Source organism: Acomys minous (genome assembly GCF_964271855.1).
Source record: "Acomys minous genome assembly, chromosome: 17".
Taxonomy (NCBI): domain Eukaryota; kingdom Metazoa; phylum Chordata; class Mammalia; order Rodentia; family Muridae; genus Acomys; species Acomys minous.
In genome coordinates, this window is record NC_140500.1 from 71,311,913 (window position 1) to 71,334,279 (window position 22,367).

The 22,367-nt window shown below is 54.8% G+C and overlaps 1 protein-coding gene across 1 annotated transcript in view; it reads left to right on the forward strand.

Annotated features, from left to right (window-relative positions):
- The first annotated feature begins 1,150 nt into the window (after window positions 1–1,150).
- ATOH8 (atonal bHLH transcription factor 8) overlaps window positions 1,151–22,367 on the forward strand; it is a 32,309-nt gene continuing 11,092 nt past the window's right edge. Inside the window, exons 1-2 of the mRNA XM_084766903.1 lie at window positions 1,151–4,109; window positions 13,673–13,864. Coding sequence (XP_084623029.1) covers window positions 3,336–4,109; window positions 13,673–13,864 — 966 coding nt within the window. The 5' untranslated portion in view covers window positions 1,151–3,335. The remainder of the gene's footprint in view (window positions 4,110–13,672; window positions 13,865–22,367) is intronic.

The window sequence follows — 22,367 nt, forward strand, 5'->3', positions numbered from 1 at the left end:
AGTCTCCAGCTGGTCCTCTGCAGGGCTGCTGGTGAGACAGCTACAAAGGGCGCTGTTCGCACAGAGTTCTGCCTGCACCTGGCTGTCTATTCTCACTCCCCCTGCCCCCCCCAGCCCCCCCCCGCAACCCCTTTTCTCTAACTGGGCACAGGCACTTTGGAGCACCCGGAACAGCCAGAAATAGACACCATGTTCAGGAATGCAGAGCTTCATGCAGCAAATATTTAAGGTCCCTTCTCCTCTGGCTGAGAAGACAGAAATCCCCAAGAGCTGTCCCGCCCTCACGTGTTGAGCTTGTGAACCAGGGGGGCAGGTTCTGCTCCGCAGCAAAGAGAACCCAGCAGTGTGCAGCGGGTGACCAGGATTCAGGCTCTTTGGGCCTGAGACTCCCGACTGTCCAAGATAGGACTCCTGTCATCTGAGTCTGGTCTGGAAGGAGCTAGGGGGGCAGCAGGCTGGGCTAGGGGAGACTTGTGGCCCCAGCTTCTACCCAGGCTGGATGCACAGCCAGCTGTCAAAAGACCAGTCCCACTTCTGGTGCAGCCCCTCACCCCCAGGTGCTAGTCGCTGGGCTCTCAGGAGGCAGAGGGGAGGGCAAGAGTTCAGAGCTCAACAAACAGTGTTTCCCTCAGTCCCCTTCTGCAGGCTTTTCTCCCACCAGGAGCCGTGGCTTTCTCTTGGGTAGAGTGGGTTGGCCTGGCTGTGTCGTCATAAAGATGAGGGATAGAAAGGCGATGTGCCCACTTCCTGCAGTGGTAATTATCAGCACGTGGCTGCCTGGCACCTCTCTTCCGTGGCTTTTGCCTTCCCTTCCTTCTCCAGCGTCACTCCGGAGCCATGGACCAGCCATTCAATGGATACAGAACCTTTCAGAGGCACTATTGTGCTCTTCCTCAAGAATGCACAGGTTGTCTCAGTGGGAAAGGAAGGGTGTAGATTTTCTTGGGGGACAACTGTGTCGTTTCATACAAAACAAGGGTGGGAGTCGGTGTGGTGGGGGCACGCCTTTAATCCCAGCACTCGGGAGGCAGAGGCAGGTGGATCCCTGTGAGTTCGAGGCTAGCCTGGTCTACAGTTCGAGTCCAGGACAGTCAAGGCTAACACAGAGAAACCCTGTCCCCCCCCCCAAAAAAAGGGATGGGGATAATGGGAGAGCCGAGAGCCTCTTTAATCCCAGCACATCATGGATTTGTGAAATTCTCGGTGCTGCCTTTATAAGGCCACTCCTGAGTCCCAAACCTGCCAAGTTCCTTGAGAGAAGTCAGTCTTACAGTGAGGTCTTGCCTAAGTGTTACACCGCCAGGGGGCGCTGGGAATCCTGAGTCCTGGGAGTGCCGGGGAGGGGACAGGTTTGCTTTCAGCTGGCCTCAGTCTGAAATCTATGCCTGGTAGGCTAAGGGTGGCAGCCACAGGCACCGTCCCATCACTTAGAACACTCCCCTGACTGCCAAGTCTAGACCCTCAAGTTGACCAGAGGGTAAGGGGGCAGGGTGAGAGTGGGGTGGGGTGTGGGGGTGCAGGGTGGCTGTCATTCCTTACTCTGCTCCCTTTCCCTTCTCTTACAGGACATTAGAAAAAAGGATTGGGGTCCAGCTCTTGTGGAGCCGGCTGTATTCAACACCCACCGGCTGGCTCCCTCTTTAGGAATGACATCCAACCACATGGAAGCTTCTCACACTCCCACCTGCCGTGGGCAACCCAGCCTATGGCCCTGCCTACCTCCAGCTAGGTCCTGAGACACAGTTTCACTATGCCCGTGTGTCCTGGGTCACCATTCATTTGACTTTGGCCATCGTTCAAATGCTATATGCAAGCTCCATTTAATCCTTCTAATGAACTCAAGGAAGAAGAACGCTGGACGGTGCTGCTCCGTGATGAGACAAGCCCCGTGCGACAGCATAGGGAAAGCAGGTCTGTGGCGATGACTCCTGAGGGCCACTCACAGACGGGCTGGCTGCTTCTTTCCAGCAGGAGCTCCAGTGCAATGGCGGGCTGGGGGGCGGAGGAGTGGACGCTGCCCTTCACCACTAGCAGCAGACTTTTTACCTTCGAGGAAGGAGAAGGAGTGATTATGACCCCTATCCTGGCTACAAGGAGAGGGAGATGCACAGGGGTTGCACGACCCAGTAAGTGGCAGAGCTGAGCTTCGAACCATTAGCACAGCGACTGTTGAAATGGCACCTCCATGCACCTCCCAGGCAGGCTGTGAAAAGGCATGAATAGCTTCCGAGTTTCCCATTTCATAAATGAGTCAATCTGGGTTTAGCAGGGCGCCTCTGGGTGAGATGACTTCAGATCTTCACCAATGTTCCCATCTGCTAAACCGGAAACTTCCACCCTCCTCAGCCTCCCGGGCACTTTGGTGCCTCAGTCTCCCACTGTCTGGCGTCCTCTTCTGTTCTGGGACCTCTGCTCCAGCAAACAGGGGAAGAAAGGAGACAGCTTTGCGGTGGGATGACAGTGACCAGCCAGCCACTCTGGGAGTTCTTCTCTCCCACGTATCTTCCTTCCAGAAGAAATCTTCCAGAAGCTCTGGGATTTCTTCCCTCTGTTGGACAGTCTGGGTAGGAGGTAGACAGGAAGGTTCTGGGGAGGGAAGGTCGGCGCTACGTCACCGCCCCCCACCCCCCAGGTCAACAAGGCTGGGCAGTGAAGGGTTAGAGCGGTCAGCAGCCACGTGTTCAGGACAGCAGTGGACAGAGCACACTGTCTTTGGGGAGAGGAGGCGCGCCCCCAACTTGAGTAGGGGGCGGGGAGGGCGAACAGGAGGCGGCAGGTTCCGGCAGAAGGCATGGGGGTTGGGGGAGGCCGAGAGCACGCGGACAAAGGAGGCGGCCCTCAGCCCAGCTGTTTTGAAAAATGCTTCCTGTTTCTTTAAAGGCGCTCGCGGCTCGGGCGGCTTGGGCTCGGGAGGCGGCGGCAGCGGCGGCGGCGGCAGCGGCAGGAGCTGCCTCCTCTCCGGGCGGGCGGCGCTGAGTGATCTTGCGAACTGGGCTTCTGTGTAAACTGAGGCTAAACAAACACAGATGGAGCACAGCGGGCGTTCTGCAGAAATGCTGGCAGGGCGGCAGCGACTTCAGATGACACTCTGAGCTCTCCGGGGGAAACGGGCTGCCTCCGAGGCTTCGCGGAGCCGGAGGCGCAGCTGCCCCGGGAGTGGGGGAGCGAGGGAGGGACCGGGGAGGGAGGGTAGGAGGAGAGAGAGCGAGAGAGCAGCGACAAGGCGGCGCTGAGCGCGGCGGCCACGGGGTGCAGCAGGCGCGCGGCGTGCAGAGTGTTCGCTGCAGGCGCGCGTCCCGGGCAATCCCACGCCCCTTCCTCGCGCTGTCCACACCATGAAGCACATCCCGGTCCTCGAGGACGGGCCGTGGAAGACAGTGTGCGTGAAAGAGCTGAACGGCCTCAAGAAGCTCAAGCGGAAAGGCAAGGAGCCGGTGAGGCGCGCAAACGGCTATAAAACTTTCGGACTGGACTTGGAAGCGCCCGAGTCCGGCGCCACGGCCAGTGCCACCGCCGCTACTAACGGGCTCCGGGACAGGACACAGCCATTCCCGATCGTGACCCCAGTGCCAGCCTCAGTGGCGCCGGCGGTTCCTTCAGGTGGAGGCACAGACACAGTCAGAGAGCTCAGGGGCATCCGAGCGCCTGAAATCTCAGACGCGCGCAAACGCGGTTTTGCTCTGGGCACAGTGGGACCGGGACTACCCACGCCACCGCCGCCTCCGGCGTCCCAGAGCTTGGCGGCACCCGGGGGTCCCGAGGCACAGCCGTTCCGCGAGCCCGCTTTGCGTCCCCGCATCTTGCTGTGCGCCCCTCCTGCGCGCCCCACGCCGTCCGCGCCTCCCGCACCCCCAGCGGCGCCACGAGAGTCCCCCGTGCGCCCTGCGCCCCCCACGCGCCCGGGGGAAAGTTCCTACTCCTCAATTTCACACGTAATTTACAATAACCACCCGGATTCTTCCGCGTCGCCTAGGAAACGGCCATGCGAAGCGACCGCCGCCTCCACGGAGATCAAAGCCCTGCAGCAGACCCGAAGGCTCCTGGCAAACGCCAGGGAGCGGACGCGGGTGCACACCATCAGCGCAGCCTTCGAGGCGCTGAGGAAACAGGTACCCACTCTCCGCCGCCGCCGGGCAACAGTGGCAGGAGTGGGTGGTGAGTGGCCCCGGAATGGAGTTAGGATAAAGGGGATCCCGCAACGCACACAGGTTTGACTTATTGTTGATGCGACTCTTAGCTTGCAACGTGGGCGAAAGCCAGCGATCTCTGGCCTAGACACGCCCGGGTTCCCCAGGGGTAACCCTGTCTGCGCATCTGACCTCAGGTCTCGTAGTTGACTTACATGGCAGCTAGTATTTGTCTTCTGCAATCCCTTGGGATTGGTAGGAAACACAAAGGGGGAATCTGGGAATCTTTCCCTGGCTGGGGAGGGGGGGCGAGCGACCTTTCCGCCCTGCGCAATTGGCATGCTTGGGGGTTTGGCCCCGTGTTAGTGGCACCGAAGCCCACACGCACCACAGAGGTGCGCTCCTGGGGGGTCCTAGAATATAAAGGACAGAGGGGGCTTTGGGGGTGGCTTGTAAGTCCCTCTCAGCTTGCTTCTAGGATCTCTGCACTCCTTGCCTGGTTCCTGAAGTCCTTTAGGGACCCAGGCTACAAGCTTGTGGTCCTTCCAGGCACAGCTTCAGGAAGTGATCTGTGGGAATGTTCCCAGGAGATCCTACCCCACCACTGCCCTTTCCTCTTCTGGTCACATCAGTCACCACTGCCCAGGAGACTGCTGCTTGACGGGATTCTCTCCACAGGGCTCTGCAGAACTTAGTTCTGGAGAAATTGAGGGCTCCTCATATAGGTGCTGGGAGTGCTGGCGGGGGCAGGGGGAGGGGGGCGGCGAGGGCGGGCAGCGGCTGCCCTCACCCGACAGCATCTATCAGGAAAGCAAAAGAATATTTAACCGCCGAGTTACCATGGTGGATGGGCCGTTGATAATTCCCCTTAAAATAATCTTGGCACTCCCCTGATACTCTAGCTTCTAAGAGAGTCCTGAGATCTAAAAAGCATGTGGGGTGGGGCCCAGATCACTCCAAGGGGTTGGAGTGGGTGGTGTATGTAATTGCTTTAATGGGTGAACTTTTTGTTTGTTTGTTCTGCCACTGATGAGCTGTTTGTCTCCTGGAAAGTTGCTTAACCTCTCTGGGCTTTAGCCAGTTGCAAAGCATTTCTGAAAGAAGTAAAACAAAACAAAACAAAAACAAACAAACAAAAAAAACCCAGCATCTTTTTGGCTTATACTCTCTTCCTTCTGTGGGTAACGTCAGACACTGGAGACTTAGTCCCTCCCGTGAATTGCACATGGAACCCCTAGGAGAAAGTGGCCCTAGTGGCTTTTGAGCCTGAATTTGGGAGAGATGTTTGCTTAATGAGGTGGGGTGGTTGTCACAGCTTCTCTAGGCTGTGGAGGCATCCCTCTCAGCTGCTGTGTGTCTGCATGCCTGGGCAGGGACAGCCTGCAGGGCATCTTGCAGCCTCTGTCCCAGAACAGAAGGATGACAGAAGGGCAGGAAGTTGCCTTTATCTGCCTCGCTTGCAGCTAGGTGAGCCCCTCCTGAGTTGGGGGGCGGGGGTCACATGCCTCCATCTCTGCCTCTGGCTACCTTCTTCAGTCTTTCCCAGGGAGAGCATTCATGCCTGTGTTCGTCTGTGTGTCTGTGTCCTGTGGCTTTTATGACTTTCAACAGGGAACCCTATCTTATTTAACCGTAATGTCCCTGTTAGGTTTGGATAGAGCCATTTTATAGTAAGCAATACCGAGGCAAGGAGAAGGTAGGAGGCTTATCCAAGAGCATCTGGCGGCTGCTTCTGTAAAGCTTCTCTGGCTAAAATCTTCCCCCTGAGTGCTGCCCCCTAGCGACTCAGGGATGAGGTTGTTACTACTGTTCTCTTTATTTCTGCAGTCTGTCAGGGAGGGGGACAGGCCGGCACAGACGGGTCAAGTTCAGTGTGTCCTGTGGAACATCAGCCCACACGTTCTCAAGGCGTGGCTTGTGTGCACACGTGTAGTCAAATGTATGCACACACGCAAACACACACACGTTTTCTTCTCCCTAGCTCTAGCCATTCCGTCCTTGACCCAGAAGGACTGCTGGGCACCACTGGACACTTGCTTGTTGTCAGTGAATGACAGAAATATAGACGTGGACTGAGGCTGTAAGCACCGCGTCCTCACCCGCCTAGCTCCTGTCTGGTCCATGGAGGCCTTGGTCACACAGGAGTGGCTTGCCTCCTGGGCCTCAGCCTCCTGGACTTTCTGTGTGGCCGTGGAGTCACCTGTCCTCCGGCCTCGGCTGCTAAGAGCGCATCATGGTGTTATCCCCTACCTTATATGCGGCTCTTTTGCACACGGAGAACAGACTGAGGCAGAGGCAGTAAGGAAGAGAACCATTTCTCAATGGCTTCCTGGACCTCAGGACTGAGCAAGGCCCTATAAGATGAGGCAGCATGCCTTTTTTATTGTTTTTCTTTTTTGTTTTGGTTTTTCGAGACAGGGTTTCTCTGTGTAGCCTTGGCTGTCCTGGACTCACTTTGTAGACCAGGCTGGTCTCGAACTCACGGAGATCCACCTGCCTCTGCCTCCTGAGTGCTGGGATTAAAGGCGTGCATCACCACGCCTGGCTATGCATTTTGTATTGTTTTAACCCCACTCCCTTGTAGACAAGATCTCAGTATGTACCCTTGCTTAGACTGCAACTAACTTGTTATGTAGACCTGGCTGGCCTGGAATTTATAGAGATCTGCCTGCCTCTGCCTCCTGAGTGCTGAGATTAAAGGCGTGCACCACCATACCCAGCTCATTAGATTTTATTTTATGTGAGTGTATGTGTAAGTTGACACAGTGTGTGTGTGTGTGTGTGTGTGTGTGTGTGTGTGTGTGTCTCAGTGCGTGAGTGGAGGGCAGAGAGGACAACTTAAGAAGTTGGCACTCTCCTACCACGTGGGCCTTGGGGTTCGAACTCAGGCCGTTTGACTTGGCGGCAGGCACCCACTGAGCCCTTTAGCCAGCCATTTAATCATTTTGATAATAATCACAGAAAGTGCCAGGCTCTATGCTTAGCACTTGTGGTCTAGTTGGCTTTGTGAACAAGGTACCATCATCGCTCCCCTGTACCCCAGTTCATACAAGGTAGCTTCAGGGTCTCGGGCAGCTGGTGTGAACTGGCTGAGGCCCTGCAGTGCTGTTGGTGGCCTCGAGGGTTTTGTGTTGCCTTGTGTCCGTGTATCACTCTTCAGATCTTGGCTGTGCGTTCGTTGCATTGTGCAGTCGCAGAGCTGTGTGGTCACCGCAAAGCCTGGAATGAATCAGGCTTAGTGAGTCTTTTCCAGTGGCCAGTGCTTAACAGCTCTGCTTCTCGGCTTATCCACCCTGAGCACCAGGAAACCAGTCAGGCCTCTGCCTGTGATTGCAATCTACTACCCTTCCAACCAGGAAGAAGCTGGGGGGGGGGGGGGCTGTGTGGCTGCTGGCCGGCAGAGGTGCAGGTGGGAGAGAGCCCCCTCTAGTCAAGGGAGGGTTGGGGCGCAGGGCAGATGGTCAGACTACAGCACTTGCCACCAGCCCAGCTGCACCCGAGCCCTCCTTGCTGCCTCATATGAAGGCCATGTGTGTGCAGCTGGGCCTGGCCATGTGCTGGCTGCTCCCTGCCAGGTGGGAGGGGTCCAAGGGAAAGGCCAGCTGTACTGGGTAAAAGAGGAAAGGGCCTGAGCCCTGGGACTCAGTTTCCTGGCAGGACTGTCCGGCTGTGCCTACCTTTGGGGTGTCTAGCCTGGGCGTGGCTTTCTTCTCTCCCTTGAAGCCCCTTGATATCCGCGGAGGAGTGGCAGCAGCAAAGAGTAACGGACCCTTAGCAGCTGCCTCTCCCTATTAAGGAGGCATTGAGTAAGTGGGGCTCAGGCCACCAGCCTCAATGTGCCTTGGGGGTCCTCAGGGGTCCTCACCAGATTGACTCAAAATGATCCCAGAAGGGTATAAGAATAGGGGTCTTAGTTTAAACCTCTCTTTGATGAGGTGAAAGAGACAGGGGAGCCCCAGTGGTGACCACCTCCAGGCAGTGGTGGGCAAGCCAACTTACACTGGAAGTGCCGCACAGTTGGCAAGGGCAACGGGATTCTCCCTACCCCCAGGCTCACAGTTCCAAGGGTGACTGTTTATTGGGATTCCTGTGACATGGATCATACGTTTGTAGGGCTGCTTGTCATTGCACGGACAAAGACACTGACAGAAATTGGCCAGGATCTGTCCCCAGGTCTGTCAGACCTTGGGGGTGAATGGCTTGGTCTTGTGCCCTCCTTCACTTAGTAGACAATTTGGATTTTAAAGGACCTTTCTAAGTAGACCTGGCAGGGACATTGAGCAGTCCTAAATGAGGTGGCTGCATGCCAGGAATCCTGTCCCACAGACATAAGAGAATAGCTTCATACAGAAGGAATCTAGAATGCCACTGTGTGCAGGGACATTGTGTGCTTGTAGGGCCTTGGGGTCCCTGAGGACTGCCTGTCAGAGGGGGAAAGGCTTTGAGGGGTTTCCTGCATGTTCTGGTCGGTTCTTGACTTTTGTTTGTTTGTTTGTTTTTGCTGTTGTTTTCCCTACACTTGTTCACAGTGGTCCATTCTGAGAAGAAGCTGTCTGGATGCCCACGTTTCAGAGGCTGTAAGGCCACAGTCCTCCTTAAAGTCGGGAAGGTGTCCAGGGGACAGCCAGGCCTGAGGCTTCCCAGCCAGTGTTTACTGGAGCCAAGGGAGGGTCTAGCTTGGGTAGTGGAAAAGGAGGCCTAGAGGACCTTGTGAAAAGGCCAAAAGCTGACGCTCTGTGGAGTTTAAAATCCAGGAGCAGGGGGGAGACAGCCCAGGCAGTAAAATGTTTGCCAAGCAAACATGAAGACCCGCGTTCAACCCTCACAGGTCCGGTGGCACACGTCTGTCTTCCCAGCACTCGGGCTTCATAACCAGCCAGTCTAGCTGAACCAGACAGCTCCATGGAGCCAAGGCTAACCTCACTGTCAGCCCATAGCTGAGGAGCCAAGGCTAGCCTCACTGTCAACCCATAGCTGAGGAGCCAAGGCTAGCCTCACTGTCAGCCTATAGCTGAGGAGCCAAGGCTAGCCTGCTGTCAACCCATAGCTGAGGAGCCAAGGCTAGCCTCCCAATCAACACATAGCTGAGGAGCCAAGGCTAGCCTCCCAGTCAACACGTAGCTGAGGATAATTTCAAGCTTTAGATCCTCCTGCTTCTACCTCCCGTGTGCTGAGATTGCAGGTGTGTACTATCTCTGGTTTGTGCAGGGCTGGGGACTGAGCCCAGGGTATCAAGGTATGATAGCCAACTCCCTACCAACCCAGTTATATCTCTAGCCTCGGCAAGGAGAATCCAGATGGAGCCAAGTAAACAGGGAGCCAGCATTGGGGGAGGAGAGGAGACGGGCAAGCCACCTGGAAGAGCCACTGTTGCCCCACGTGGCCACCCTGATAGCAGAGTGTTCTGTCGTATGTGCTTTCCTCGGGTGCCAGGCAGATGAGGATGCTGGCTCCAGTCAGGTCTCAGCTGACCAACCTGAGGTTCAGAATGTCGCCTGTTTCCCTCAGGTGCATGTCGGACATTCGTCTTTACTTGGGGCAAATTTCACATAGGATAATGCCGCGAAAGGATGTGACCGTGCCAGACAGACAAGGACCCAGTCCCTGGTTTTCTTCTAGTTTGACCAAGAGCTTGACCCAAGCAATGGCACAGAGTGACAACTCTAGGACAGACTGGCCCAGAACCTGGCATGGTGCTTCTAGGTTGGCCTTGGCCTCCCCTGTCATTCTGGGCCCTGGCACACAGACCTTTGTCAAAGTCTCACTTCCTCCTGGAAGCCTGGCTGCTTGGGGGCACAGGTGCAGAGTTGGCTGTTGAATGGGGGGGACTTCCAGAGTGATCTCTAAGTAACAATAGTCCTGGGTCCTCAGACCCGCCTACCCTGGAGGCAGACATGAGCAGGCAGAGGCCTGCACCCTGACCCTGAGACCCTCTTCCCTGGCCCAGATCTTGTTTATTTGTTCTGTCTGATAACAAGCAGGGTTTTCTGGACTCTGACTGGAAACATGCGAAATGCATCGCACCGTTCTGCCAGCTTTTCTTGGATGGGTTTGATGCCGTGGCCAGGGGGAGGATGGGCACGGAGGTGGGAATTGGAGGCTCAGGGAAGCCTCCCTGCCCCCTTGCCCCGGCTTCCTAGTCTTCCTGGTTCACACAGGGTGAGAGGTGGTTAGCTACTGTGCCCAGATCCCTCCCCCTCTCTGGAGCCTGTCTCTGGATCGTCTGCAATACCGAATGCCATCATTTTGCTGACCTCTGCTGGGCTTGCTGTGTGCAATGCCTACGTCATCCAGCGAATCCCCACCACCCTGTGAGGTCAGTCTTGTTCCCAGTGTACAAAGGCTCAGACTGAGTATGTCGTTCACTCGGTTGTATGCTGGACAGAGTCAGAGCCAAGTGCCGAATCCAGGAGGCAAAGGTGTGCATAGATGTTGTTTCTTCATCCTCAGAGAGATGAAGGGCACATGTGTGTGTGGGTGCGCGTGCGTGCGTGCGTGCGTGCGTGCGTGCGTGCGTGCAGGCCAGGTGTGCTGACCAACAAGCTCCACAATGCTTCTGGTTCTTTTTTCCCAGCACACACCACTATGCTGGACATTTTTATTATGTGTTCTAGGAACTGAACTCAGAGCCTCCTGTGCGCAAGACATACTGATTAAACTAGCTCCCTGGCCCAAATAAAGTTTTTTTTTTTTTAATTTTATCATTTTTAAAAAGCTTTATTTATTTATTTTATAGATGTGAGTGTTTTGCCTCATATATGTCTGTGTATTGTGTGAGTGCTTGGTACCCATAGAGGCTGAAAGGGAGAGGGCATTGGATTCCCTGAGACCAGAGTTACAGGTGGCTTTGAGGGCCGGGCGTGGTGGCGCACGCCTTTAATCCCAGCACTCGGGAGGCAGAGGCAGGCGGATCGCTGTGAGTTCGAGGCCAGCCTGGTCTACAAAGCGAGTCCAGGACAGCCAAGGCTACATAGAGAATCCCTGTCTCGAAAAACCAAAAAAACAAAACAAAACAAAACAGGTGGCTTTGAGCTGCCATGTGGGTGCTGAGAACCCAGGTCTTCTGGAAGAGTAGCCAGTGCCCTTAACCACTGAGCCATCTCTCCAGCCCCTTATGGCTTCACTTTTTATTGTGTGTATTATGTGTCTGAATGTGAGTTTGCTGCACCAGTGCAGTATCTAAGGCGTCTGGAAGAGGGCTATGAGTCCCGTGTTGCTGGAGTTACAGGCAGTTGTGAGCTTCCCTATTTGGCTGCTGGGAACCAAATTCTACTGTCTGCAAGATCAGTGTGCGTTCTTCAATGCTGCGCCATCTCTCCAGTGCCCAGATTATGTTTTTGAGACTAGATTCAAAATAGTCTGTAGTTAGCCCATTCATAAAGTCTTATTCAATCAACCCTTTTGAAGCCTGCTCTTGGGTCTTCCCCCAGCGTGTGGGGACACCAGCCACTAAGGGTGGGGACAGAAATGAGGACCTAAAGACAGCTGGGTGCCATTGCAGCACTGTTATGATGTAGGCTGCTCCCGTGGTATAAGGCAGGCATGAGAAACCAGAGAAAAGTCCTAGATGGAGTGCTGGTTAAAGCAACTGATGCAGTTAGCACCCACAGTCCGAGGTAGCGGTCTTGCTCATCCTTAATCCCGGGGTCTGTAGTAGGGACTTTCATTCAAGGTATTAACAAGATTGGGGTGAGGAGGGCATTGAGGATCCTGTACATGGTGTGGCGTTCCGGCAGCACCCCAGACTTCTCTTCAGACCCTACTGCTCCTCTGTTGTGACAATGAGGAATGGCCCCAGACCTTGCCACCTGTCCCTTCAGGGATAAAACCAGCCCTGGTTCAAAACCATTGGCTTCAAAGAGCCCTTGGCCCATGAGCATGCTCCCCAAATACTAGTGTAGGGGTTCTGTGTGTGCCCCACACTCGATTGGATGATATGGATGCTGTGTATAGATGCCAAAGAGCCACAGGAGGGACCAGAGCCACTTGGGTGAGCAGAGCAAGAATAGAACAGGTCAGTTGGTTAGTATCTGTCAGGTGGGTTTTGAGGAGTTAGGTCCTTGTTACACTCAGTTCCATTGTGCTTGTGGTCTTGGCTCGTTGACGGCTCACAGAGCTCATGTGTAGGATGGACAGTGCTAAGAAGATAGAAGCCCCGCCCCCCTCTCTCACAATTAGTGAGTGATTATCTGCTGCCAAATCACAGACAAATGAGTCAAGTCTGGTTGGCTTTTATTACACACCTGTTGTGTGCCGTGCTTGGCAGTAACCCAGGCCCAGAGGGCGTAGAGAAAGTGAAGAAGGGAAAAGTGAAGAAGGCACTTTTGTGTCTGAGTGTCTGCACTGTCCCCCTGAACACCTCCAGGGTCCCAGGAGAATGTATGCTGTATTTTAAAAATGTTGTTCATTACTGTGTGTGTGTGCACGCGTGTGTGCATGTGCATGCCACGCACACATGCATGTTGGCATATATGCCACAGCACACATGAAGGGCACAGAGGGCAGAGTTAGCAGAATCGGCTCTCTCCCTCCACCTGTGCGTGGGTTCCCAGGATTGGCCCCTGGCTGTGAGGTTGGCCCGGTCAGCATCTTTACACCCGGCCGTTAATCCAGGTCCCATCTTTCTTCTCGGGTCTAAATTCTTTGAGGGCAGGAGTTGAAGTCTGTTTCTTTGTTTGCTTGTTTTCAGGCAGATTCTTGTTCTGTCATCCCAGCTAGTCGGATACTCAATATGTAGTCCAGGGTGCCTTCCAACTGATAGCAGTCCTCCTGCCTCAGCTCCCCAAGTGCTGTGATTCTAGGTATGTGCCTCCATACTTGGCTGGGAGTTGAGTTTTTAGTTTTAAAAAAAGTTTTTAAGTGATTTGAGGCAGGGTTGCCTGTAGCTGCCTTTGAACTTGCTATGTAAGTGAGGTTGATTTTGAATTCCTGATCCTCCTGCCTCCACCCCTCCCCCCAAGTGTTAGGATTATAGGTATGTGCTAACCAGGCACATAGGAGTCGAGATTTTGCGTGTCATGGCGGCACACACCTTTAATCCCAGCACTCAGGCAGCAGAGGCAGGTGGATCTCTATAAATTAGAGGCCAGCCTGGTCTACATCATGAGTTTTAGCCCAGCCAGGACTACATAGTGAGACCCTAATGGGGGGGAGGGGCAGAGGAAGTTTTTAATTGTTGGGGCCTGAAGTATCCAACAAAATAAGCGTCAATGAAAGAATGAACGTATGGGGGGAAAAAAAAAGAATATCTGCTCTCTTAAGAGCGGTCTGTCAGGGCTCCGTGGAAATCTGTGGTGCTTTGGCTGGTGCTTGGCTGTGAGCAGGACCTCACTGTCTTCCCCTGTCAAATGGGAATTCAGACACACCCTAGAGTCCTGGAGTGGATGAGCGGGCTGTGGGCATGTGAACATCAGGTGCTTAGCGTAAAGTCAGATGTCAGGCCCAGACGCCTCTACTCCCCTGGCAACCTAGGTGGGTACTGAGGGGTGCACGTCAGCACAGAGGCCTTCGCATCTGTTCCTGATGCCTTCTCCTGCTGTTCTCAGGTGCCATGCTACTCCTATGGGCAGAAGCTGTCCAAACTGGCCATCCTGAGGATCGCTTGTAACTACATCCTGTCCCTGGCGCGGCTGGCTGACCTGGACTACAGTGCCGACCACAGCAACCTCAGCTTCGCCGAGTGTGTGCAGCGCTGCACTCGCACCCTGCAGGCAGAAGGGCGTGCCAAGAAGCGTAAGGTATGCACTGGCACTTGGGGAGGCAGAGACCGTAAGGTGGGGTACCCTACATGTACCCAGAATTCCCAAGGGGGCATGTTCTGGTAAACATCTCAGATTCAGGAATCTCCGCATCCCTGGCGTTGTGGGTGGGATCATGGACTGCTGCTGGGTGACCTTGACCATCACAGAGTCTCTAGATTTGAGCTTGCTCGTTACTTAAGTAAAGAAATGGTGCGTCTTTGAAGCCCTATCTGTTCCGTTGTGGTCTGAGGCTGTGGCCCTGATGGATGCTCAGTCAGGATGAGCTTTCCCTGAGTAGGTAGAAGGCAAGGAGAAACCGTCTGTGGGTTTGGGGAATGTGGTTTCATCTGGGGAGTGATATGAAACTGAGCCCAAGGGAGAATGGTGTCTATTCATGTATTCATTTTGGGGAGATTCCCTGTGCAAGCTGGACAGGGGTAGGAACTTGCCGTGCAGTGATAGGGTGCTCAGAAGGATATTCCTGTGCATGGATGTGGGAGGGATCCTGCGGCCTCTCCTGGGGCGGGGGTGGGGGGGGTGGGGGGGTGGGGCTTGGAGGCAGATGAATTCTCCTGCCCAAGGGAGCTAGCTGCACAGAGCATCTTGTTGGAAGTGGCATTTGAGCTGGGACCAGTAGGACAGCTGAGAGGCCACCAGGCAGATGGAGCAGGGACAGCACTGGAGGCAGCCTGCGCTAAGCCTGATACATTTATGGAACTCTGTGGAGGCAGAAAAAGGGTTGGGCATCACCATAGTTTTGGGCATGCCTGATGCTTTGGGATACAGGGCCAGCACTTAGCAGATTTGCTGTAGCTGGATCTGCTCCCTGTGACATGCAGAGGAAGACGGACTGCCTTCCACTCTGTCTGTGATATGCTTAGGGGGTCCCGGGAGAGGGAGCTGGGGACCCCGGTATCCTTCATCCTACCCTTCCCCTGCTTCCATCCTTTTGGCCTGCCCCTCCCCCCAGGCTCTTTTTAGGTAGGGAACCTATAGCTTGCCCTGATTTCCCAGAGGCCACCGGAGGCCCCAGCCAGGGAGGCCCTCCTCAGGGGGTGCTACCAGCCCTAATTGCACATTGCATTCCTGGGAGTGATTTAGCGGGGCCAATTAGGAAAGGCTCTCATCAAGTGGGTGAGAGAGGAAGCGCCACTGGGCCACTCTGGGGCCAGCTTTCCTGCCTTCCTTGGGAGAGTGACGTGGTGAATGAAGGCCTGATTGATGGCTCCATGCTGCGGGCTCTGTGACAGAGGAGGTTGGTAAACTCTTGGTGAACTCCCCTGGCATTCAGCTGCCGGTGTGTGTCCCTCCGCGGTGCAGATAGGCGGCATGGGCAGGCTCCTTATCTTCCTCCCTCCCCTCCCTCCCCTCCCCACCTCTTTACACGCGCCCCCCCCCCACCTCTGAGGCAGCACCAGGCCCTCCCTCTGATAGTCCTTTGATTGGAGTAGACAGTACACTTCACTCCAGCCCCAGCCAGCGAGTTAGTGGGAGAAAGGCCAGCGGAGTGAGGGTGCCCCACAGAGCCAAGCATTTGGAGTCCTGTGGAATCACCTCAAGGCTAAGAAATCATAGAGACCTCCCAGTTGTACAGATGAGAGACGGAGGTGTCAGACTATGGAGAAGAATTATTGACAGCCCTGGCTGAGAACAGTTTCCTAACACCCCAAACTTCCTTGACAACTGGAACTAGTGGGGTACCCACTTGGGGCCGCCTCCGAGATGAAATGGTGTGTTCGTGGGTCGGGTCACAAAAGAGAGGGCAGTCCAGCCTGCTTGGTGACTGCTTGGAGGACGCCTTCCCTCTGCTCTGGGGTGGGAGGATTTGCACAGGTCTGAACAGGAAGCCCAGTCTTTAGAGGGCCCCTCACTAGTCTCATTGGCTCCCGTGGTCCCCAGGGTGTGCCTCGCAGCCCTGCCTCCACTTGCTAACGCTAACGTTCTTCTTGTGTTCAGAACTGCCTCTTTGGAAAGCCTCATGTGGCAAGAGGCTATGCCCCAGCTCCAGGGCTCGGCACCGCCACGCCACAGCCTGCATCATTGGCAGGGTCCAGAGGGCACGCGTCAGCAGGCATGTGCCTCTTACAGGGTGTGTGACCACTCCAAGAGCCCTTTAGCATGAGATAGAAGGGGACCCGAGAGTCCTCCTCCGTATACCTACCCTGAAAAGTGCTCTCTTTGGGAGGGACGTGGCATATAGACACAAAATAGTCAGCCACGTTGTCCCTGCCACCTAGTGGCAACAGGACATCGTGGCTGGAGGGTTTGGAAGCCGAGAGTGACCAGAGTGAGGAGGACAAAAGTCTAATGAAAAATTCTTGTCCAGCCATCAGAGGCCACCAGGAAGCCGTGGACATAGTAGAGTCTGTCAGCAGGTGGGAGGAATGGGAAGATCTGTCCACAGCCCTATTGGGCTTAGAGCAGGTGTCTGCTTTGCGCTTTCTGGGTCTGTGATAGCATGGTGGCTCCCCGCCCTGGGCTTGTCCTTAACATCACCCCAGGATAGAGTGTGTGGGCCTACTTGCTAAACTCTGAGTGCCAACGTGAGTGTGCGCCCTCAACTTGACTTGTGGGCAACTCAGGTACACAAGGGACCCTTGCTGTTCTTATAGGAAATGAGATGGCCACCTCAGGCTACACTGACTTTCCAGACCTTTCCTTCTGAGGCCGAGTCATGGTTGGCTGCTTGCCCTTTCGTGTGTCTACAGGGGATAGCTTCGTGGTTACCCTCTGTTTTGGTCCTTATACCCCAGACTGCGCAATTTCTAAAGAACAGAGGTTTATTTAGCTCTTGGTTCTGGGGCTGAGCAGCCTAATAGTCAGTCCAGTGTTGGTTTCTGATAAGGACTTGCTTGCTTTATCTAACCTGGTTAAGGGAATCACGCAGTCAGGCAGCAAGCATGCTAGGTCGTGTTCACTTACAAAGCCAGAACTGTTACCTAGGCCTCCACCTTGATGACCTCATGTCACTCAGCTCCCAGAAGTCCCTGCTTCCATATTATTGGCACGTGAGTTTTGGAGTTGAGTTTCCAATACACATAATTGGAGTCACATGTTGAAACCCCATTACAATTCATTTGCATTTAAAGATTAATTCATGGGGGCAGGGAGGGGCCTGTGCTCTCAGTGTGGAGGTCGGCAGAGGAAAACATGTTGGTTTCTCTCTTTTCTACCGCATAGGGTCTAGGGCTTAAACTCAGCTCACCAGGCTTGGCGGCTGGTACCTTACCCCCTCTGAGCTGTCTCATCAGCCACCTGATTCAGCTCATGTTTAAGTGGTGCCTAGCAAGATGGCTCATACCTGTGATCCTAGCACTCTGGGAGCCGAGGCAGGAAGATCGCCAAGAATTTCAGGCCAGCCCTGGCTACAGAGTGAGCTCCCTCCTGTCCCCACCCCACCCCCACCCCCAAAAAAAGTCTTCAATGGAAAGAGTAATTGCACCGTGAGACCACCAGGAAGGGTAGCAAGGGGCTGTGACTAGAGGGCGGGGCTGTGAGCAGATGTCTGCTCTGCCTCTGCGATGCTGGTGGTCTTGGCCAATGCGACTGGTGACAGTTTGAGCTGGAGGATTGCTCTGTGAGCAAACATGTGCCCAAGAGGGGTGGGTGACCTTCCTTCAGGATATCTGTCTAAGAGTCTGAGTTCAGTGGCTCTTGCTCCCCCCCCCAAAAGCCCGCCTCCCCACTCATGAGCCATCCTGTCCCTTTAGGTCTGTGTGAAGAACAGAGTCAGCGCCAGGTGTGGTGGTACCTGCCTTTAATCTCAGCACTCGTGGGGAGGGGGGCAGAGGCAGGAGGATCTCTGTGAGTTCGAGGCCAGCCTGGTCAACCACAACAACAACCAAAAAAAAAAGTCCAGGACAGCCAGGACTCTATGTAACAGAGAAACCCTGTCTTGAACCCACCTCGCTCCCCAAAAAAGAACAGAGTGAGCAATGAATTTGGCTCACTCGCCCAGGCCTCAGTTACACCTTTCTGTCCATCACAGCCCATCAGCAGAGAGGCGGGACTTGGGAGGGCTGTCCCAGGGGAGGGCTGTCCCAACTCAGCTGTGCTGGAGAGACAGCAAGCAGCTAAGCACCTGGCCTTGCAAACTGCTCCTGCAGCTTCTGTTTCTATAGCGGCAGTTTCTGGGAGCCTCTCAGAAGGAGGACAGAGGACAGGGAAGGGGACAGACTAGTTCCTTCATACTTGGCCTCTGTGTGTCTTATCCAACCTATGGAACAGGAGAGCTGGTACCCTTAATCTAGAACACCCTTTTCCAGAGACTCCGAGTAACTCCGTAACAACGTCTTCTGCTGATGTCAATGGAGTTCTTTGAGTCTTGGTAATGAATGACCGTTAAGCCTTTGCCTTAGTTGCTCACAGGTGGTGGGTGAGGCAGGAGGACAGGATAAGTAGCAATCCATTGAGGAACCCAGGGTGCCAGCCTGCCCGTGTGGCCTGTAGGGCTAGGAAGTGGAGCAGTGCCTTTCGGGAGCAGATGCCTGGGAGTCTGTGACCTCTCACACAGGCAAGCTTTCCCTTTCTGCTGCCTATTGCCGCCTGGGAGAAGAAGGAGGCTTTTTAAGGTGATGGCAGATGAGGTACCAGACTCTGTTTTTTTGAACAACAATCTCAACATTAGGCTCTCGTGGGATGTCAGTTCTGGGGACAGACCAAGGGCAGCTTGATTTGGGGTGGTAGTCAGTGGGGGAGAGGGGTGAGTCAGTGTAAGCCTTGGTTGTTCACACCTGCTTCCGAACTAGGTGGCTGAGCTCTGGACCATCCTTCTGTGGGCTGTGTGGTATAATCTGAATGTGTGGGTCTCCCCCATCTCCTAGTGGGCCTGAGCCCCCACTGAGGGCTTTGCTCCTCAACCTGCGGCATAAGGGGTCACCCCCTCCTGTGCCTGGCTACCCTCTCCTGTAACTCTTGCCTCTAGGTACTGACAACTTCTCTCGTTGGCCAGGGTGGCTCTCAAGTCCAAACCCTCAAGGCTAAGTCATTGAGTTAAATGCCATTTGCTCTCAAAGCCTGTGGATCTCATCTATGCTGGGAAAAAAAGAGAGGTGGGTGGGAAACCACCGTCCAGTTCCCTTCCAGTCATAAAAATGGATGCAATTTATTTTTTCTGGCATTCCAATTACATAGATGTTTGTCGCCAGCTGTTCCAACATGGAGCATTCTCTCAGCTGCCGTTTCTTCTCTCACATTTGACACCAGTAGGCCACAAGTCTGGGAGGCCCTGGGTTTGGGGGGGCGGTGATCATTAGCTGGGGGGCCTCCCAGGTGAGCTTGGACAGGCTTTCCTCCCAATGGCCTGTTGATGTTCCCTGGGTGGTCTGAGGTAGGTAACGGCTGGGCCGCTGCTGACCCGGCTCTGGGGATCAGAATGCTGCCTCTCACCCTGCCCCGCCGGACATGGATATGAATGGAGATTCAGATCCCTGAGTGAGAAGGAAGCAACTGGCCTGCCTGCTCAGACACGGAAAGCTGTCTCAGTTGCAAGAACTCGCTATGCTTAGCACACGGATGCTGCAGAAGAGCGTCTGTGCAGAGATGGGATAAGCCCTCGGGGCCCTACCTCTCCTATGAGTGCTGCTGTCGTCTTGGCATGTTTCGCTGTGAAGTGACCAAAATGTAGGACTCTGGGAAATCAGTCAAGGTTTTAAGTCCTGGCCCTGGTACGCCTTTCTTGGTGACCCTGGAATCTCTACTTAACCTCTCTGGTCCCCAGGTCTCTTCCCCCTTAAAGCAAGAACATCATTCATACCTTCCTTTCTGCCTCGCTGAAGGGATTCAACAAAACCTTGAGTCAGAAGGACAATGTCTGAATTTATAGTTACAAAGTGACCGGTTCCCATCCAGCCCTAGGGAGGAATGCCTCAGGAAAAGGAAGGTACCATGGCTGCAGATGAGCACACATCCCTTGGACTTAGGGAGTCTCCCATCTCCAGCACTTGAATCCAAAGCGCTGGTCCTGTCCTTTAAAGTGGGGCCAGCAAGCAGCTAGTCCACAAATCCTTGATTTCAAAGGGCGTGGATCTATACCAAGAAATCTAGGCAACATTTGGTGCAGAAGGATGCCAGTAAACAGACAGCAGCCAAACGGTGAGGCCCACTGTGTGCCACGCACTGCGCCTACTACCATCTCTACCCCTTGTATTTATACTCCTGGAGTCACGAGCCGTGTCCCCACTGCCCGGGAGGGAAACTGAGGCCAAGAGAAAGCCCCAGGCCATAGGGCTAGGAAGTAGGTTTTCTTTCTTTGGTTGAAACAGGCAGGCTCTTTCTCCCCTGAAGATTGCCCAGGAGCGCCCCCACCCCCACCTGGGCGCACTGTGTCCTGTGTCCTCCTACCCACTTGGAGCCCTTATGCAAATAAGCATCTGCAGCACGTGGAGGTTCCATTTAGCTGCAGGGAGCCAATAGCCCGCTGGTGGTGGCGCGGAGTGGGGTGGGCCTGGATTCGGGGGCGAGGGGGGTGTCATCGGCTCTGAGCACCCCCAGGGCTGCGCCGCCAGTGAGGCCTGACACCGGGTTAAGTCGCCTGGCGGCCTCCGGCTGCAGCTGGGAGCGCCGCCTGGTTCCCATTCGGTGCTGTGGTTTTGATTAGCTGCTGGGAGAGGCGGCCTGCCTGCAAGTCTATGGGAGCTCCGCAGGAACAGCGGGTCCCCCCCCACAGGCCGCCCGCCCCCCCTCCTGGCAACCCCAGACTCCAGATGTTCCGAGCGCTCGCTGGGAAGGCCTGCTGGCGCCACGGAGGGCAGAGGGCAGGGAAAGCACGCGAGCTGGAAGCCCAAGAACTCAGTCACCGCAGGCCTTGGCAGCCCGCCCGGCCCTCCGCTGGCACATTCCCCAGCTCTCCCCTGGCCATCTGTTCCCAAAAAGCCCTTTCAGAACCTCATCATCACTCAGGATACAACAGCGCGAGCAGCTGGTTTGGAGGCAGCAGCGAAAACCGTGCAAAAGGTTCTTTGTGAGAGAGGAAACTCGCTTATGAATAACAGGGCTGGATGCCGTAAAAGTTGGCGGCTGCAGTTCGTGTTTCTCAGGCGCCGCTGTTTGCTCTTGACTTTTTATCTCTGGTTTTTATTCTCCCTCCTACCCCACCCGCTTGTTTGCTTTCAGTGTTATTTCTTCCTTTTCTGACACCAGGTGTCATTTCTTCCTCCACGGGAGTACCTGAAGGCCACCTAATTGGTTCTTAGGATACTGTCAACTTTTTTTGGTCTCAAAGCTGTTAATCCTGGGGCTAGTGGGAAGTGACTTGTTTTCTTTCTTCTGGCCTGGAAGAGATAGGCAAGCAAGAAGGTCAGGGAGTCTAGAGGAAGGACAGCAGCTAAGGTGGTGGCTCAGGAGGTAAACCGCTTGCTCTGCTAGAATGGGGACCCGAGTTCCCAACCCAGCACATTCATAAAAAGCTGAGTATGGCAGCATGTGTTGATGAAATGGCAAGGCCCAGGTTCAAGGAGAGTCTCAAAAAAAAAAAAAAAATCAAAGTATGCGCAGAAGTAAGGAAGGAAGATACTCTGATGTTAATTTGTCCCCCACATGTTCCTGGATGGGTGACTGCACTTGGGTGCAGAGGCAGGAGGATCGCTGTGAGTTCAAGGCCAGCGCGCGCGCGCGTGCGCGCGCACACACACACACACACACACACACACACACACCTGGATCAGCTTGGCCAGGTCCTGACCTGTAATTGCTGAGGTTGTCTTCTCAAAAAGCATGGCCTGGTCCCAACTTGTCATTTGTTGGATTTCTAACCAAACAGTAGTATTGAGGTGGAAAGTCAACCCCATTGTCACCCTGACTGACCCCAGCTTGCAGAAAAAGGAAGCATTGTGTGTTCAGGGGCTAGCATGGGGAGGGGGAGGGTGCGAGCGACCTCCATGGACTCATCAGAGGGCAACCCAGCAGACCTTTTGGGAGAACAGTGGCAGCCATAAACACCCCAGTGCTTGGGCCTCCACAGCTGACTGCAGTGTGACGTGAGGCCTTTTTAAAGAACCGACTGCTGCCACTGTCGCCAAAGGCTTCTGGGACATGTCTGCTCAGAATCTGGGCACTTTCTGGGAACAGTCACCAGGTGGCCTGTCCTGGGCTGTGGGGTCCTGGGGCAGGGCTGGCAGCTGGGATGGATTCCTCTCTTCCTGGCACCTCTTGGGACAGGGAACAAGGTCAAGACTGCCGGGGAGGGGTTGGGCAGGGCGCTTCTGGTGTCAGTGTGCGGTGCTGGGTGGGGGCAGGGGACAGAGCTGGGGTTCCCCTTTGCTTCCTCGGGTCCCTGCAGGTCTTTGCCATTGGGTGTTGCCTCCCTGATGTCCCCTCCCTCAGCAGGATGAAGTGACTGCCAGTGGCCTGCTTTCCCTAAGCCTCCTGTTTGGGTCTTTGGAGAGCAGGCTGTATTTCTATTTCTTCTCCTCCTCCTCATCTTCTTTTTGGTTTTTCGAGACAGGGTCTCTCTGTATAGCCCTGGTTGTCCGGACAGGCTGGTCTCAAACTCACAGCGATC